Here is a 20,410-nt window from a genome sequence, read left to right on the forward strand (position 1 = left end):
CTCAGTGATATTTAGAGTAAGAAAATGTCATTAATGTGTATAAGAGCTAGGAGATGACAAATAACACTGGGAAAATTATGAATGGTATTTACAAGAGCAATTTTTAATTTTTAATTTGAGATGTTATCGATAGGCAGGATGTATGGAATTTGGGATTTGGACTTAGAGGAATTTGGACTAAAAGTGAAGTTATCTGATTGTGTACAAATTTCCAAAGGTGGCATTTGGAATGAGAAAGTGTCTTGAGGCTCAGTTCACTTTTTGAAGGCAGACAAAGAGAGGAGGCAAGAAGAAAGAGATCATCTGAGTATAGAGAGAAGGACTGACATTGGATTTGGTAAACAAGGTTACCTTCTGAAACTGAATAGGTGATTTTAGGACAGTGGTGAGTCCTTCTGTCTTAGGTAGAAGATACTAGCATGGCAATTTCTCTCAATAATATAAGGCAAGCACAAAGGGAGAAGAGATGGTATGAGAAAGAGCAAAATTCAATGTGCAAGGAGCATAGTGAACTCAGTTGGGATTTATGTAAGATTTGGGTATACATAGTTAGAGATTACTAAAGAAATGAATCACAGCTGTCAGGAGTGATTATCAATAACTTTTTATGGAAGCTGAGAAAATGAAGGCAAGGACAGAGATAAAATTAGCTTAGCTTTAGTGGGAAAAAAAAAGAATGGAGAAAATGTAAGTCTATATCTGAAAAGAAGGGGCCAATGGAATGCAGAGTATGCAGAGGTAAAATTTAAATACAGAGGTAAATTTAAAATACAGGTATGCAGAGTAGAAAATTTGGAAACTATAACATTAATTTTGCTATTTAGAATTCTTTACCAAAGTTTTTTCACTTTTTTATAACTTCTTTTTTCAGTTACATGTAACAGGTTTAAGAAATCAACTTTTTTTTTTTTTAAATGAGTGGATTTTCCTAACCAACAGTATTTGAAATAATATGTTTATGGATAAGTGCAATGGCCTATCTCATGAGGACTTGACTTTCTTGCCACAGAGAGTGTTTGAGACCTATTAAAGTATTAAAGAAGTTGTTGTTTGAATTCTTACTTTACTTAGAGAAAGGGTTAAACATGTAGATCTTTTTTTGTATTCCCTTCCAATTTTGGGGTTTTATGAATATGACCATCCATATCACTCTGACTTATAAAATAAATTATATAATAGTAATTTTTTGTAGGCTAACTTAGAGAAATATTTACTTTTTATTTTGTTTTTTATTAACCATTTTGAAGGCCCTACCATGTACCAAGTTTAAATAAGTTAATGCATATGAAAGGTTAATTACATAATAAAAATTCAGTGAATGTAAATTGCGATTAATATTGTGAAAAGTTCCCTATCTCTCCAAAGACAGAAATACAATGCAAATAATAGTATGAGGAAAGTAAGCATCTCTTTGGCGATTGCATAAATTATTCTAACTCAAAGGCCTAAATTCTCCCTCAAACATCTTCACTGTCAAAATGAGTCAAGTTAGGAAAGACACTACTGATTAATTATGTATAGGTTTATGACACTATGTGTCATTAATTATGTATAGGAGCCATGACACATATGTAGAGAAGAAGCAATTACTGAATTACCAGGAAATAGTCCACTGCAGTCAGTCCAATCATGCAGCTGCCAGAGAAAGCACATTTATTGGAGTGACCTACACATACGATTGAGTTGAGTTTGCAAGAGCCTCACCATAGGTAATGTCCTTTCTATCTTTCATGGTCAAGTGGTAGAGGATTGATTGAAACTGAATAGCCTTGTCATTTGTTCATACATTTCAACCATTTGAGAGCTGCTCTTTGCTGTCTCATGCGCTCTTATGCCAGAAATCACACTTAGGTTTTCTTTGAGCACCTAAACTGGCTGACAGTCAGCGAATCGATATATCCTGTTGCAGAGTGTCCAAACCTGCTATTAGTAGAAAAGTAACACTAAAGATGTGTTTCTTTACAGGACAGTGCAGAATTGATCACTTCTCTACTTCACAGTGGAGCTGACATACAGCAGGTTGGGTATGGTGGCCTCACTGCCCTTCATATTGCTACAATAGCGGGTCATCTGGAGGTAAGTCTCACCTTGGTCACCTGTGAAAACAGACCTGACTCTTTTGATTCTTGATCTTAACTATTTTCAAAAGGTGCTTTTCAGATTCTAGAAGTTGATTTATTTTTCAGCTACTGAACACATACATTTATTTTGAGGACCAAGTTAAGCTATATAAATGTTCTTTTCATAGTCAGTTCAGGCTGTTTTGTAACAATTTAATCAAACATCAATTAATATAAAGATAGCTGGATACACACAGGCTTTATAGAAGTGATTAAGAGCATAGATTTTGGAGTCAGGCAATCACTTGCTGTGTTTACCTCAAACAAGTTACTGTCATCACTTTTTTTCATTTATGAAATAGAAATTATAATAGGCTTATTTAATGATTAAATTAGAGAATCTATATAAAACACTTTTCAGATTGTCTCGTGGTTTAATAATGAAATATCATTCATTCACTTATGTATTATTTGATTTATTAAGCATCTGTTGTGCCACAATGTGTTGTTCTAGTTTTGAGGTAAGAGTAGTAAAAAATTAGACAAAACTCCATTTTCTTAGAATTTAGCTGTGGAGAATGAGATAGACAATAAAGAAAAGAAAACATATAATATCAGTTAGTAATATGTACTAGAAAAATAAAACAAGGTAAAATACAGAGTGAAGAAGTGGACACCATTTAAAATAAACTACATAGTGAAACTATATATAAAATATATGTGATAATACATGCAAAGACCCTGTGACAGAAAAGAATTAGATGTGTTTCAGGGACACAAGTAAGCCAAAGTTATTAGTGTGGTATGAGCTAGAGATAAAGTGATGGAGATGAGGTCAGGTGGATGCTTACAAACAATATCACAAAGTGTTTTTAAAGACTATGGGAAAGACTCTGGATCTTATCTTAGATCTAATTACTAAAATATTAATTTTGTACATACAAAGCACTTTGTATTATTTATTTAATCTACTCACAAATCCTCATGAAATAGCTTTTAATGTCACTGCCATTTTGTAGATATAAAACCATGGCTCTTCTATAGCCATTGTCTTTACATATTGTAAAGCCATTGAGGAAAAGAGCCATGTCTGGAATCCTGGTCAGTTTACTCAAAATCCCATGATTTTCACACTGTATGTCATTTGTGATAACAACAATATCTTTATTATTAAATAGTTATCTATTTCTCCCTTTTAGTCACGTTACAAGTTAAATTGTACTTTCTTCCCTAACACACACATATATATATATGCCAACTGTGAGCAAGCAGAGCTACATATAAAATCATACATAAAACCTATAAAATGGGTGTGATCCATCTTCCTTAACAGCATCACTGTAAAGCACTCTTACATTCAATAAATATTAACATATCTCATTGAGAGCAAAATAATTTCCTTCATGCTGACATTTCCACCTCTTACTAGGTCTTATTTCTCCCCCCAAATAGACCTTTTTGGTGCGATTCACTGTAAATATAAGTGAATCTGTGTTACTTATAAAAGGGGAAATTTCTTTAGAATCGCCTAAATACCAGTGTTTTCCAAAAAAGAGAACAACTGAGGCCAGTGATAAAGTAATGGAAGGTAAACATTAAAAAGTGTGGGTGGAAGAATTGTTGAGGTAGACATTAAGTTCCAGGGAGATATATTCAATCTCTTAATGCTGGCGCGGTTGAGGAAGTGGGGGTGTTATGGCAGAATCCTTTTGTCTACTGCTGAGTTGATTACATTTGTGAGGGATAGAATTACAAGTTTCAAAAGCAAGGTGGTTAAGAGCTTGGTCTCTTCATCTCCTATTCAGATAGCTATTTTCTTGCTTTGTAAATCATGGTGTGGAAGGAAATAAAATTCTACCAGCCTTAGGGCAAATTTTACCAAAATTATTCCAGATAGGCTGCTACTCTTGTCTTGCCTTTCTTCGTGGATTCTCCAACTTCCTTTTTAGCTGTTGTTAACATTTAGTGACTTTTATTGTCAATCACTGCTGCTGCATAAAGCAGGTGTATATACATTAACCTTTATTCCCTTCTTATCTAATGAACTAATTAAGGTACAAATCAGATAATAAAAGAAAATGATACTCAAAAAACCTACAAGCATCATATTCAAATGCAGAATTTTTATCTTTGAATTATTTTTCCAAAGCTATTAATTGCAATACATATTCACTTTTAATATATTTTCTTTCCCCAATATTCATTTATTCATTTAATAAATATTTTTGAACCTCTACTTTTTCTATAGCATAATGCTAGAATATAGGAATGATATAAGAAAATGTGACATACTTTTTTCCTCTAAGGCATTATAGTGTAGCTGGACACACAAAATTAATACACAGGAAAAATCATAAACAATTCAAAAGTAAGATAGAAAGGACAGAAGGGGAAAGAGTCAAAGATCAGAGTGAGTATGGTAATTAGGAACAATTAGAAATGTGATAATTAAATAGCAAGAAATGGCAACACAAAATGAAAAGTGTTAAGAATTCACTGGGAATAGAGATCAACATGGACTGAAAGAGCTGGGGAAGGATTTATGAGAGAGGTTTTGAAGTTGGGCTGAACTTTAAAGAGTAGTGAGAACTAGACAGAGAAAAGAGGACTCATGTCCAAAAATGGTCAGGAGAATGAGTTGAACACATTTAGAGGAGAGTAAAAATAACGTTAGGTGAACAGATTGTGAAGAGTCCCTACAAGTAAATTTGGTTATTAGGAATGGACCAGACAAAGGAAACTAAAAATATAAGTCCAAGGAGTTTAATTCAATTCAATAAACAATTATTGTGTATGTTTTATAACACTCATGCCTAGATGGTGTGGTAGATAAAGAGATAAATAGAAGACAGAAATTCCTCCTCTTTAAAGACACTTACAGACAATAGGATTTTTTTTCCAACAGGAAATGACAAGCCATTGAGACTTTTTGAACAAGATAATGACTGGAGATTTGATAAATAACATATTGAAGAGGATTTCTTTGAACAAAGTGTTTAGTACGGATTGCAGAGTGATGATATAATGATTAAACAGACAGAGATAGAAGATTGGGTAAAGGAATCAATTTGGAGGAGAAATCAATTTGCTCCAACATGTTGATCTACTGACAACATCCAAATTTTCAAGTGGAAATATTCATTAATCATTTATGATTAATACACAACATAACAACACACAATTAATACACAACATAACAAAATACACAACTAGCATTCAACAGAGAAATTGAGGTTTAGTATAAGTTTTTGAAAATTATATGTGAAGAGGTGGTATTTGAAACCAGGATAGCTGAAAGTTATAAATTGGGTCTAATAGCGAAGCACTGAGCCCCTATCCATAGAGACTTGCAGAATTACTGAACAGCCACTGAAGGACAAAGAAGCATTGGTTATAGTGGTGCGAGGAAAACAAGGAGATTTTGCTATCACAGTAATTAGGAGTGGAGAGAATTTCAGTAGATAAAGGATCCTGAATATCAAATGGTATAGAAAGGACAATGAATACAATGGTATAAAATACATACAGTTTTTATTTAGCTGCTTATTTCACTCCTATTTTTCACTCTTCGTTAGCAGAGATGGTGGCAGTGCATCAGTGGGAGTTCCCTTTCATTAGTAGTCACTTTCTTTTATTGCCAACCTGTCTCTGTGCAACAATAACTGATGCTAAGTCTGACAGCCCTCTTTGTCTACACATATAAAATTCAGAACCTCCATTAGTGTCTCAAGTGTGTTTGTCCTCCCATAATTGTGAATTCTATTAAATAATTTTACAATAAAATTTACATTGACTAGGCAGCTGCCTCCTTCAATAATAGAAGAAAACATGTGCTGTGGATTCCTAGACACGGTGATTGCAATTTGAGACTCAGACTTAGGCTTACTGTGCTTTGAAAAGGAAGCAAATGGTGCTTGTCCTGGGTCTTACTACTTCTCCCTGATTTATCCATCAAAAAAATACATGTGCATATGCTGCTTTATACAAGTCCCAAGATCCTGTTAGCAAACTACAAAAATGCATTAAACCCTTTTCTCCCCTTTGCATCCAGGAGACACATACGTCATATGCTCCCTCAACCATGAAAATGAAAAATATTAGCTAACATTTGGTAGTGCTTAATTATTCATGTGCATTTGTTATTTGGCTCTACTGTTAGATGGCTACCATTACACTTAGTTTATCAATGAAGAAACTAAGGATTAAAGAAATTAAATGACTCCCACAGGACCATTCAGACAATAAATAAATGAGATGAGTAGGACTCAAATCTACTCAAATCTGTAGTCTTGTAAATAAAAGAACAATTATTCCCTCTTGACTCTTGTATGTGTTGCTAAAACGGGCTTACAGCCATGACACAGAAAATATATTCAGAAAACAAAGCATAAGCTGAGTATCTTACTATCTAAAGCCCAGACATTGTTACATATACAATTTAAGCAACATTAATTAATAGAAGAATAATTTTATATGGTTCTTAGTATATGGGCACCAGTACCCATGGATGTATAATGCATGTATGTGGGCCACCACACACACACGTACACACACACACACACACACACACACCCAAAGTGTAAAACACTTTATGCTTAGTCAAATAACTTGTAAAAGCTGCTACACTTTGGTGTTTCATACAGTAGTTTCTAAAGTTATCAGGAGACAAATCAATTATCTGCAGCTGTAGACAACTGTTTGAATAGCAAGCAGAAAAGCATGTCTGGGATGACACAATATATAATGTATAGGGGCTGTGGAGTGTTTTATTTCTCACAGAAAGTCACAGTTTCATATACACTTTGTGCAGGTGAGAGTATTATTTTTATAGCTGAATTTATGCTATCCTACCTTATCCTTTTTTCAGATTGTAAACACTTATCCAAACACTACTTCAGAAATGCTTCCCAGTTATTTTGGAATTTATTTCTGATTTCAAGGAAATGCAATTGATGTTGTTCCAGTTCATTCTTAACTAAATCATCTGAATGTTTTGGGAGAGAGTTTTGTTTACCATGAAGCTTCTGACTCTTTCTAAGTTATTTCTTTTAAAATGGCTTTAGTTTTCTCCCCAAAGGCACAAACAAGTGAATGCTCAGAATTGTAAAATGTGGTCTGTCTCTCTCTCTCTTTCTTAAAGAGATAATGTGCTCAGGAATTTTATAACTAAAAAGTATTGGATCTGCCTCCAGTCTAATGAATAGACAAGTCCCTTATGAACTCCATTCTGAATGAACCCTGAGTCATTTCATAGTGTGCAACACCATTGCCTTAACTCTGATGTCTCCCAAAATTTTGCAGGCAGAGAAACAAATCCTATATGAACATCACAGGCCACTACAATTCAGGCACAGAAAGCACAGCAAGGGCCAAATATACCAGTTAATGCACGTTATTATAAATAATTGTTTATATATCACTCTAGTGAATGCCATGAATGATTGATAGGCATTCTAATTACCTTCCTTTTTTAAAGATCTTATTTAATGATTTCAGACAGAGAGAAAGAGAGAGTGAGAGAGAGCTTGAGTGGGGTGGGGGTGGGGGGGGTTAGGCAGAAGGAGAAGCAGAATCCCCGCTGAGCAGGGAGCTGACATGAGGCCAGATCCCAGGACCTGGGATCATGACCTGAGCTGAAGGCAGATGCTTAACAGACTGAGCCACCCAGGCATCCCTCTAATTAACATTCTTTGGCATGAACTCTAAACTTGGTCTGAATAGTCATTTGCAGACTGTGATGCCAAAGTTTAATATACCTTCATATCAAATGGTTAAATCTGAAACTAAACCTTTATTATACACATAGTCTTGGAGAACTGAGACCTGATTTAGAAACACCACATCTCCTGTGGCATTCAAGAGTCGTTTTCTCAGACGTCAAAACTAAGAAGCTGTATGTCCTAATTACTGAACGTGCTCAGTATTACAGAATACTGTTTATTAAAGGCAAGGATACACTCTCTTACTGCCTAGGCTTTTGGTCTAGAGACTAAGATCATAGATTATATATCATAATCAGTAATTTTATGGTTTCAGAAGCAGTACCTTAAGTGTGTATCAATTGTAAGATTGATAACAAGAGGACATTACCTTGAGTGTCACTTTTTTTGTACTCAAATCTTTGCCATGGGTTCAATTAACTATTATTAAACATTAAGTACTGCTTTTGGGGTGAGGTAAAAGAGCATAAGCAGGAAAAGCTTTATAGACTAATAAAAATGTAAATGAAGTATTCATCAGCTTGCTACCATGGCAAATGATGAAAGAAGCATTACCTGAGAAATTAGATTCAAAGATTATTGCTAATCAAATCAACCTGAAAGAGAATTATCTTTGTAAACATTCAGCATTTTGTGTGAATTTGCCTCTCTATGGCAACCCTTCTGTGCACTGATTTTGATTCCAATATCCAAGGTACTCCCTACATTCTTTTAAAAAAAGGATAGATAGATAAAGATAAGATAGATATTTATATATAAATCATGCTATGCAATGTATCAGCTAGGCAGAAATAATCTCTGTGCTAGGTATCTGTGACAGCTGATAAGAAACAGCTATAGATTTCAATGCATGTGCACTTAACCTTTTTTAATGCCATATTCCCTACCAGGAATTTGATGGCTGAGTTATGAATCAAGCTTTCTATCGCTTGCTTAAGTCATATCCCCAGAGTTTCAGAAACTCTAAGCCCCTACGACCCAGGATGGCAGGAAATTGCTACTCTTGTTCCCTCAATTAGGAATACATGGGAAAACCAATACTTTCTACCTGTTCTTTAATATAGTAATAAAGTAGAGGTGAGTACCAACTACTTTCTCTCAGGTATGATCCATTCCGGGACAGCATTTAGGGAGTAGAGCTCTTTAAGTATTTTATCTTTTCTAAACATTGTGTAAGCTATTCTCCCGAATGGCTGCTTTTGATGGATCTCCAAAGAACCTTTAGAAAATTTCTGAGGTATGAGTAGTGGGAGTGAGAGGCTAGAGCCCCCACGAGTGGCTCTCAACAGCTGCCCTCTGTCACAGCATCTCTCTTCTGAGGTATCCCTCAAAGGTAATTGACACCTCTGCCTCTTTTCACTTGTTCTTTCACAACTGAGTATCAGACTAATATAGCCATTATAAAGCATGGAACTATTAAGGAAGTCACACAAAGTTTTCTGGAGTTGCTTTAAGATGCAATTCAAGTGTAACTACTTAAAGTTCTCTTTAATCTTTCTGCCTTTTACTTTTTTTCTGTGCCCTGAAGCAGGCTACTAGCTCCCTCAGTTCTGGGGTGAGCTGTCTCATAATTACTGCAGATTTCCACATCTGAGAAAGATCCTGGCAAGAGTTAAAGAATCATTTTCATATTTCTCTCCTGAAAACCATACATTAAGCTATCCAGGAAATTGGGACGGGGGGAGGGATCCAAACTAAATAAGACAAAGGGCAATGGATGCAAATCTTTTGTCCAGAGCAATCAAAGATATTACTGGTAGTGGTCAATAGGTCCCTTCATTCTGTGATTCATACTGTCATTATCTTACTCTGTATTCATACCATCATTATCCTACCGGACTTCCTGCAATAGCATTCTGACTTATAAGGCCTGTCTTCCAATCTTTTACAGTCTACTTTATCCTAAATTCTCCTGAGATTTTGCCAGATTGTCTAACACATGGCTTTGGTCACTCCCCTGACCAAGAAACTTGCTGACTCCGAAACACACCCAGCAGGAGGTTAAGTGGTGATCCAGTTCTCCTACTTTTTCAGCCATGGGTGTTCATGCTTTTCATTTACAACACACACTCTAAATTAAAGGAACTATTATGCATTTATATTCCCTATGCTTTTTATCACACTATAGTCTCTTTATAGTTTGCCTCTCCCACCCATCCTCAAAGTTCAGCTGAAATGCCGCCTTCATGAAATTGCTAGATTCCTCTAGCTCGATGTGTTTTCACGTTTCTAATCACCAATAGTACTTTATCTATACCTTTCTCATAGCATTTGACACTGTTTGTTTTATAAGCATGGTTATTTTATTATGCCATTATATATTTTTCTTGAGCGTAAGAACTGCGTGTGAAAATCTTTATGTCTCTCACAGATTCCAGTGTTGTGCTTTTGCATATAGTAGGTTTCTAATAATTGTTTGTTGAACGACTAAATTAATGATTATTCAAGTGTTCTTTTACAAATCACACAGAATGAGGAAAATGATTTCTCCTCTCAGTAAATGCACAAGAGATTATAAGGATACCTTTAATAAGGAAAGTAGCTTACAAAATCACAAGCAATTTTCATGAATAGCTTCATACAAATTTCTCTTATAAAATCTATAAAATGAAGTAAGTACACAGCCTATGTAAACAAAAATAATGATTGTTTTGTTTTTAAAATTATCTCTCTGCCCATTCAATACATCTTTTTAAGTTTTCATTTATTTATTTATTTTTATATGTTAATATTATCTTTATTACTTTAAGTTAAAACAAAATTTTTAAATAGTCGAATAGAGCTTCATTTAAGCTAGAACTTTTATTTTCTTCTCCCAGCATCTGCCAAGTATTTGTGGATTTTTTCTAAGTTTTTTATTTTTTAAGTTTTTATTTATATTGCAGTTAATTAACATACAGTATAATAGTAGTTTCAAGTGTACAACTCAGTGATTCAGCACTTCCATACATCACCCTGTGCTCATCACAATAAGGGCCCTCCCATTTAAAATATAAAGGAGGAATTTCAACTCGATCTAATAAGGTTTGACCCCATCAAAAGAGAGTAACAGAATTTAAATTTATTCTACTCCACAAAAAAAGAAGTCCAACATACCCATAAGGGAGAATCATTAGTCTTTTAGATCTGCATGTCTCTCTCTATGACTGGGCTGAATTTTCCTAATCTCCATTCTAATCAGTAGTGTTGTCTCCAATCTCACATGTGAATTGTGCTCTCTGGCATAAAATCAGTTACTGACTCACAGTCCTATGCTATTACGCAGCCTCAGCACTGATAGCTTGTGAGCCATTTATGAACTGTCAAGATAAATAAAGATCTTCAGATTATTTATATCTGCTATTTTCCCCAGTAAACTTATACTTAGAGAATTACTATATGTCTAATCCCTCTCCAACTTGATTTTATATCTTTTAGCCTAATTGGTTGCCAAACTGAATATACAACTTTCACATTGCTGATGCAAGAAGAGTGGAAATGTGTTGTTCCAATAATGAACGTGACCTGGTTTAGATGTTGGTACTCCCATTAACAATTGTGATAATATAAATCATTGAAAATAAGTTGTGGAATTATAATATATTACAGTGAAAGCCTTAGATTTATTTTAGTGATGTCTTATTGTTTCTATTAAGTAGTTGCTTCTAGCTTTTCTGGGTATCCCCAGGAAAGTGAGAATCTCCTGTGAATCAGGCAAATTTAGTAATTTTCAGTTAATTAAACACTCTTTAGGCACTCCCTCATATTAAGGTACTAGCATGGAGTTACAGAGATGTATGGGATGCATTCTTTGTTTGAGATACTTTGCCATTCCTCCCTACCGAGCAAGGAGCCCTATTTGGGACTTGATCCCAGGACCCTGGGATCATAGGTCACCAAATCTTTTAAATGAGAGTTTATTTGTTTTCCTAACATGAACATCTTTATTGTTTTTTTTTTTAATTTAAATTCAAATGAGAGTTTAGATATTAGATAATTTGTTCAATTACAAATTGAACAAACCCAGTACCAGTACCAATATGTAAATAATAAATTTACCTTTGATGGGGTGCCTGGGTGGCTCAGTTGGTTGAACAACTAGCTCTTGATCTCTGCTTAGGTCATGGTCTCAGGGTCATGGGATCAGCACCATGATGGGCCCCATGCTCTGTGGGGAGTCTGTCCCTCTGTCTGTACTCCTTCCCCAGTACACATGTGCACATACTCACTCTCTCTAAAATAAGTAAATAAATAAGTTTACCTTTAATGTACTGCTGTCAAAATAATGACGAAAACTCTGTGTTTTAGGCATTAAATTTTTTCGTAGGTTATGACCTAGCAAACCACCTTCTAGAAATTTATTTTATGGAAATAATAGGAAATTGGATTGCAAGAATGCTCATGTAAAATAAATGAGAAAAAAATCTAAATGCCTGGAAATAAATATTGATTAAATCAAGCTGATCCATGGATATAATGGGATACTAAATAGTCATTAAACATGACATTGCACAAGTTTATACAGTTATAGGAAAGAAGCGCATGCAGACTTATGAAACAATGATGTTATTTAAGCTTCATTTTACATTTAAGATTCTTTTTTTTTTTGAGCTTAAATTATTAGTAGGCTGAATACATTTTCTTAGAAATATAACTTTACAAAGTTGGCTACACAATTAATGACTAACACTTCAATCTCATTGCTACCCAAAGGTAAAGTTACTACTTTCACATTTTGATGGATATTCTTCCAGACTTTCTCATGTGTACTTTTTTTCTTCAAAAATATAATCACACTAAATGCTTCTGAAGCCTTTTTCTTATTTAAAATATACTTGGGACAGCTTTCCAATTGTGCAACACATTCTTTTATTAAACTATTTTTATTGAGAAAAGTATCATGCATATAAAAGGATATATATATATATGCACTATATATATAGTATACTTACTTAATTTTATATATATATATAGGCTTCCTCATAAGAGCTTCATGTGACTTTTTGTGACGCTCTCTCTAGATTTATGATAACTATTCTCTTGCTTTCCTTGGTATATATATTTACGTGTATCTTTTTAATATCATGAATTATATTGTTTTGTTCTTAACATTTTTATGTTCTTGAATATTATATATGGAAATACACATTTGTTGTGACTTTTTTATTCGACATTAAATATGTAATATCCATGTTAATTTGTGTAGCTGTGATTCACTCATTCTTCCACAATTTATTTATCCAGTTTATTCTTAATTAACATTTGAGTGATTTTAAATATTTCGATATTATAGACAATGTTGTATGATAATTTTATATGTATTTCCTAGCATATTATCACAAGATATTCTCTAGAATATAGATCTAAGTTTAGAATAGCTAGGTTGTAGAGTATATGAATGTTGAAGGGGTTGATCTAGTTGACAGTCCCACCCAGTGTATAATTGGCTTGTATGATTGTTTTCTTGCTTTATATCCTCACCAACATTATTATACTAAATGTGTTTTTTTCCCTCCAGCTGGTAGATATAGAATAGTATCACATTTTGGTTTTGATTTGTATTTATCAGCTTACTTACAATATGGAACATTTCTCACATGTATGCGGCTCTCAATTACCTTTTTTCGTGAGGTGCCTTTGTGTATTTTTCAATTGAAAGGTTAGTCTGTTTTAATTGATTCACAGAAATTAATTTTTTTTAGAAAGAGGGAAGGAGAGAGAGAGAGAGAGAGAGAAGTAGAGAGGGGCAAAGAGAGAAGAAGAGAGAGAATCTCATCTGCAGTGCAGAGTTTGAGTTTGAATTTGCAGAACACTGAGATCATGCCCTGAGCTGAAATCAAGAGTTGGACACGTAACCATCTGAGCCATCCAGGTGGCCCATAAACAGTAATTTTAAAATAATAATTATACACTTATAAAAAGCATATCATGAGCCAGGTAATGTTCTGAGCATATTGCATAAATTTTCTTGTTTCAGCTAAGGGATAAATATCATTATTAATTTTGTTTTATAAATTAGGAGATTGAGATACAGCAAGGTTAAATAACTTGACAAGGGTTATTTGTAGATCACAAAGCTAGTAAGTGAGTAAGTGATATTCTATCTTAGGTGGTATGACTATAGTCATCATCTTAATCACTGTTACTAAATTATTTCTCCTTTCTCCTTTATTATTATATATTCTTTTTTTTAAGATTTTATTTATTTATTTGACAGACAGAGATAAATAGGTAGAAAAGCAGGCAGAGAGAGAGGGAAGTGGGCTCCCTGCTGAGCAGAGAGCCCGATGTGGGGCTTGATCCCAGGACCCTGGGATCAGGGCCTGAGCCGAAGGGAGAGGCTTTAACCCACTGAGCCACCCAGGCGCCCCTATTATTATATATTCTACAAATATCTTCTAATTTATAGTTCTTGCTTTCATATATTGCTTAAGAATCTCTGGGGTTTTGTGAAAATATTTTCTTATATTATCTTTTTTAAAGTTTGGTGGTTCGTCTTTAATATTAAGTATTTTAACCATCTAAAATTGATTCCAGATTATGGTGTGAGGTATGGATCCTACTTAATTTTTTTCTATATTCAATTATTTTGGCAACTGTTGTTGAAAAGCTTATTTTTTCCTTACTGGTCTATAATACCAACCCTTTCATATATAAAATATCTATTTAATTGTGAATCTGCTTCTAAGTCTTTATTCAGTTGATCTATTCAGTTGAATATTTAAGGAAAATTATCACAGAATTATCTTAATTACTGGCTATAGGAAAAGTCTTAGACAGTCTAAGTATTCACTTAGCACACAAAGTTGCTCACAATATCCTCTTAATATTTTTAATTTTCCATCGCATCAATATTGGTATGTTCTTTTTCATTCCTGATACTGCTTATTTTGGTCTCATTTTACTTGTTACTGTTATCAGAAGTTTAGTAATTTTATAAGACTTTCCAAAGAACCAACCTTTAATTTTGTTGATTTTTTGTTTGTTTTATTTTTCATTGATTTTTGCTCTTACCTTTTCAATTTATTTTTTGTTTTTATTGACACATAATTGACACACAATATCCTATTGGTATGATACTGATACAAAAACAGACATATAGATCACAGGAATAAGAATGTATAAAGAACTTACAATTATACATTTTGGATATTAACCCCTTATTGGATGTATGATTTGCATACATCTCCCATTCAATAATTTGCCTTTTCATTTTCATTTCATTTCATTTTGCCTTTTCATTTTGTTGGTGATTTCCTGTACTGTGCTTTAATAAGTTTTTAGTTTGATGTAATTCCATTATTTATTTTAGCTTTTATTTCACCTCCCTGAGAAGACTGGTCCAAAGAAATATTGCTAAGACCAATGGCACAGAACGTATTGCGTATGTTTTCTTTTAGGAGTCTTATGGTTTTACATCTTACATTTAAGTCTAATCCATTTTGAATTTGTTTTTATATATGGTATAAGATAGTGGTCCTGTTTTATTCTTTTGCATGTAGCTGTCCAGCTTTTCCAATACCATTTGTTGGAGAGATTAATTGACCATATATTTGTAGGCTTTTTTCTGAGTTCTCTATCTTATTCCAGAGATCTATATGTCTGTTTTTGTGCCACTATCATATTGTTTTCGTTACTCCAACTTTGTAGTATGTTTTGTAGTCAGAGAGTATGGTATCTTCAGCTTTGTTCTACTTTCAAGATTGCTTTGCTGTTTGGGGTGTTTTATGGTTCCATACAAATTTTAGAGTTCTTTGTTTTAGTTCTGTGAAAAATGTTGTTGGTATTTTGATAACTATTTCATTAAATACATAGATCATTTTGGGTAGTATGGACATTTTAGTAATGTTAATTCTTATCTGTGAACATGGAATATCTTTTTGTTTATTTGTATTGTGTTCAGTTTCTTTCATCAGTGTCTTATAATTTTCAGAATACAAGTCCTTTACCTCCTCAGTTAAATTTATTCCCAAGTATTTAATTCTTTTTGATCCAGTTGTAAATGGGATGGTTTTATTTTCTTTTCTTAAGATTTTATTTATTTATTTGAGAGAGAGACAGTGAGAGGGAGCACAAACTGCGGGGAGAGGGAGAAGCAGGCTCCCATTGAGCAAGGAACCCAACATTGGGCTCAATCCCAGGACCTGGGATCATGACCTGAGCCAAGGAGATGCTTAACCGACTAGACCACCAGACACCCAGAATTATTTTCTTAATTTCTTTCTTTCTTTCTCTCTTTCTTTTTAAAGAATTAATTAATTGAGAGAGAGAAAAAAACATGCATGTGCAGGGTTGGGGAAGAAAGAGAAAGAGAGAATCTTAAGCAGGCTTCAAACTCGTGAAGAGCTCAGTGGGGGAACTCAATCTCACAGCCCTGAAATCATTACCTGAGTCAAAATCAGGATTTGGACAACTGACTGACCCACCCGGTACTCCCAATTTCTTTTTCTGGCAGGTTGTTACTAGTGTTTAGGAAAGCGGCTAATTTCTCCATGTTAAGTTTGTGTCTTCTTACTTTACTAAATTTGTTATTAAGTTTTAACAGTTTTTTGATGGAGTCCTTACTGGTTTCTAAATATAGTATCATGTTACCTGCAAATAGTGAGTTTTATTTCTTCCTTTCCAGTTTGGATGCCTTTTATATCTTTTTCTTGCCTGATTGCTCTGGGTAGGATGTCTAATACTATTTTGGAAAAAAGTGGCAAAAGTAGACATTCCTGTCTTGTTTCTGGTCTCAGAGGAAAAGTTCGCAGCTTTTCACCATAGAGTGTGATGTTAGGTGTGGGTTTGTCATATATGCTCTATATTACATTGATGTATGGTTTCTCTATTCTGACTTTCTTGAGGGTTTTTATCATCAATAGATGTAGAATTTTTTAGATGATTTTTCTGCATCTTTTGAAATGAGCATATGATTTTTATCCTTCTTTTTGTTAATGTGATATATCCCATTGATTGATTTTCAGATGTTGAACCATTTTTGCATCCTGGAATAAATCCTGCTTAAATATGGTATTTGACCCCTTTAATGGATTGTTGAATTTGCTTTTTTGTTGAGGATTTTTGTACCTATGTTCATCAGGGATATTGGTCCATAATTTTGTGGTGTCTTTGTCTTGTTTTTTTACCAGGGCATTGCTGACCTCATAAAGCATTCCTCCCTCTTTAATTGGAATAAGAAAGATAGGTTCTAACTGCTCTTACCTATCTTTTCTTATCCTCAAATTTGAGTTACTTTTTTTTTTTCCTAGTTTCTTAAGGTGAATACATGGCTTAATTATGCTTAGTGAAATAAGTCAATCGGAGAAAGACAACTATCATATCACATCATATCATATCAACCCCTGAGCTAATAATAAAAAATTAAAATTAAATAAATAAACAAATAAATAAATAACTTGTGGGTCAATAAAGGATTCAGAGTAGAAATAAGAAAGTAGTTTGAACTGAATATTAACAAAACATTACATATAGAAGCTTGAACAATATAGCCAAAATAGAACTTTGAAATATATACATATATAATTAGGAAATTAATGCAAATTGCAATTCAAAGCTATCATCATCATGTTTGCAATTGATTTGGAAAAAAAGGCTAAAAATTAATGAGCTAAGCCATGTATCCACCTTTTTTTAAATTATCTTTTTTTCTTAACATATAATGTATTATTAGCTCCAGGGGGTACAGTTCTGTGAATCACCAGGTTTACACACTTCACAACAGTCACCATAGCACATACCCTCCCCAATGTCCATAACCCCACCACCCTCACCCTACATCCCCCACCCCCCTCAGTTTGTTTTGTGACATTAAGAATCTCTTATGGTTTGTCTCCTTCCCAATCCCATCTTGTTCCATTTATTCTTTTCCTACCCCTCAAAACCCCCACGTTGCATCTCCACTTCCTCATATCAGGGGGATCATATGATAGCTGTCTTTGTCCAAATGACTTATTTCACTAAACATAATACCCTCTCGTTCCATCCATGTCATTGCAAATGGCAAGATTTCATTTCTTTTGATGGCTGCATAGTATTCCATTATATATATATCACTTCTTCTTTATCCATTCATCTGTTGATGGACATCTAGGTTCTCTCCATACTGTGGCTATTGTGGACATTGCTGCTATAAATATTTGGGTGCATGTGCCCCTTCAGATCACTACGTTTGTATCTTTAGGGTAAATACCCAGTAGTGCACTTGCTAGGTCATAAGGTAGCTCTATTTTCAACTTTTTGAGGAACCTCCATGCTGTTTTCCAGAATGGTTGCACCAGCTTGCATTCCCACCAGCAGTGTAGGAGGGTTCCCCTTTCTCCTCATCCTCGCCAGCATCTTTTATTTCCTGACTTGTTAATTTGAGCCATTCTGACTGGAGTGAGATGGTATCTCATTGTGGTTTTGATTTGTATTTCCCTGGTGCTGAGTGATGTGGAGCATTTTTTCATGTGTCTGTTGGCCATCTGGATGTCTTCTTTGCAGAATATCTGTTTATGTCCTCTACCCATTTCTTGATTGGATTATTTGTGCTTTGGGTGTTGAATTCGATAAGTTATTTATAGATTTTGAATACTAGGCCTTTATCTGATATGGCGTTTGCAAATATCTTCTCCCATTCTGTCAGTTGTCTTTCAGTTTTGTTGACTTTCCTATGCCGTGCAAAAGCTTTTGATCTTGGTGAAGTTCCAATATTTCATTTTTTCCCTCACTTCCTTTGCCTTTGGTGATGTTTCTGGGAAGAAGTTGCTGAAGCTGAGGTTGAAGAGGTTGCTGCCTGTATTCTCCTCAAGCATTTTGAGGAATTCCTGTCTCACATTGAGGTCTTTCATCCATTTTGCGTCTATTTTCCTATGTGGTGTAAGAAAATGGTCCAGTTTTATTTTTCTGCATGTGGCTGTCCAATTTTCCCAATACCATTTGTTGAAGAGGCTGTCTTTTTCCCATTGGACATTCTTTCCTGCTTTGTCAAAGATTAGTTGACCGTAGAGTTGAGGGTCTATTTCCAGGCTCTCTATTCTGTTCCATTGATTTATGTGTCTGTTTTTGTGCCAGTACCATACTGTCTTGATGATGACAGCTTTGTAATAGAGCTTGAAGTCCGGAATTGTGATACCACCAACTTTGGCATTCTTTTTCAATATTCCTTTGGCTATTTGAGGTCTTTTCTGGTTCCATATAAATTTTAGGATTATTTGTTCCGTTTCTTTGAAAAAATGGTTGGGATTTTGATAGGGATTACATTAAAGGTGTAGATTGCTTTAGGTAGCATAGACATTTTCACAATATTTATTCTTCCAATCCAGGAGCATGGAACATTTTTCCATTTCTTTGTATCTTCCTCAAATTCTTTCACGAGTACTTTATAGTTTTCTGAGTATAGATTCTTTGCCTCTTTGGTTAGGTTTATTCCTAGGTATCTTACAGTTTTGAGTGCAATTGTAAATGGGATTGACTCCTTAATTTCTCTTTCTTCTGTCTTGCTGTTGTTGTAGAGAAATGCAACTGATTTCTGTGCATTGATTTTATATCCTGACACTTTACTGAATTCCTGTACATGTTCTAGTAGATTTGGAGTGGAGTCTTTTGGATTTTCCACATATAGCATCATATCATCTGCAAAGAGTGAGAGTTTGACTTCTTCTTTGCTGATTTGGATGTCTTTAATTTCTTTTTGCTGTCTGATTGCTAAGGCTAGGACTTCTAGTACTGTGTTGAATAGCAGTGGTGATGACGGATATCCCTGCTGTGTTCCTGACCTTAGAGGAAAAGCTCTCAGTTTTCCTCCATTGAGAATGATATTTTCAGTGGGTTTTTCATAGACGGCTTTGATAATATTGAGGTATGTGCCTTCTATCCCTACACTTTGAAGAGTTTTAATCAGGAAGGGATGCTGTACTTTGTCAAATGCTTTTTCAGCATCTATTGAGAATATCATATGGTTCTTGTTCTTTCTTTTAGTAATGTGTTGTATCACATTGATTGATTTGCAGATGTTGAACCAACCTTGCAGCCCTGGAATAAATCCACTTGGTCATGGTGAATAATCCATTTTATGTACTGTTGGATCCTATTGGCTAGTATTTTGGTGAGAATTTTCACATCTGTGTTCATCAAGGATACTGGTCTGTAGTTCTCTTTTTTGATGGGATCCTTGCCTGATTTGGGGATCAAGGTGATGCTGGCCTCATCAAATGAGTTTGGAAATTTTCCTTCCATTTCTATTTTTTGGAACAGTTTCAGAAGAATAGGAATGAATTCTTCTTTAAGTGTTCGGTAGAATTTCCCTGGGAAGCCATCTGGCCCTGGGCTTTTGTTTGTTTGGAGATTTTTGATGACTGTTTCAATCTTCTTACTGGTTATGGGTCTGTTCAGGTTTTCTGTTTCTTCCTGGTTCAGTTGTTATAGTTTATATGTCTTTAGGAATGCATTCATTTCTTCCGGATTGTCAAATTTGTTGGCGTAGAGTTGCTCATAGCATGTTCTTATAAATGTTAGTATTTCTTTGGTGTTGGCTGTGATCTCTCCTCTTTCATTCATGATTTTATTTACTTGGGCCCTTTCTTTTTTCTTTTTGGTAAGTCTGGCCAGGGGTTTATCAATCTTATTAATTCTTTCAAAGAACCAGCTCCTAGTTTTGTTGATTTGTTC

The 20,410-nt window shown here is 34.4% G+C and overlaps 1 protein-coding gene across 1 annotated transcript in view; it reads left to right on the forward strand.

The window, feature by feature from the left end:
- The window catches only part of TNNI3K (TNNI3 interacting kinase), a 318,208-nt gene that overhangs the window by 36,751 nt on the left and 261,047 nt on the right, over positions 1 to 20,410 (forward strand). The window contains 1 exon segment of the mRNA XM_059375142.1: positions 1,966 to 2,076. Coding sequence (XP_059231125.1) covers positions 1,966 to 2,076 — 111 coding nt within the window.

This window comes from Mustela nigripes, chromosome 14, assembly GCF_022355385.1.
Source record: "Mustela nigripes isolate SB6536 chromosome 14, MUSNIG.SB6536, whole genome shotgun sequence".
NCBI classification, from domain to species: Eukaryota; Metazoa; Chordata; class Mammalia; order Carnivora; family Mustelidae; genus Mustela; species Mustela nigripes.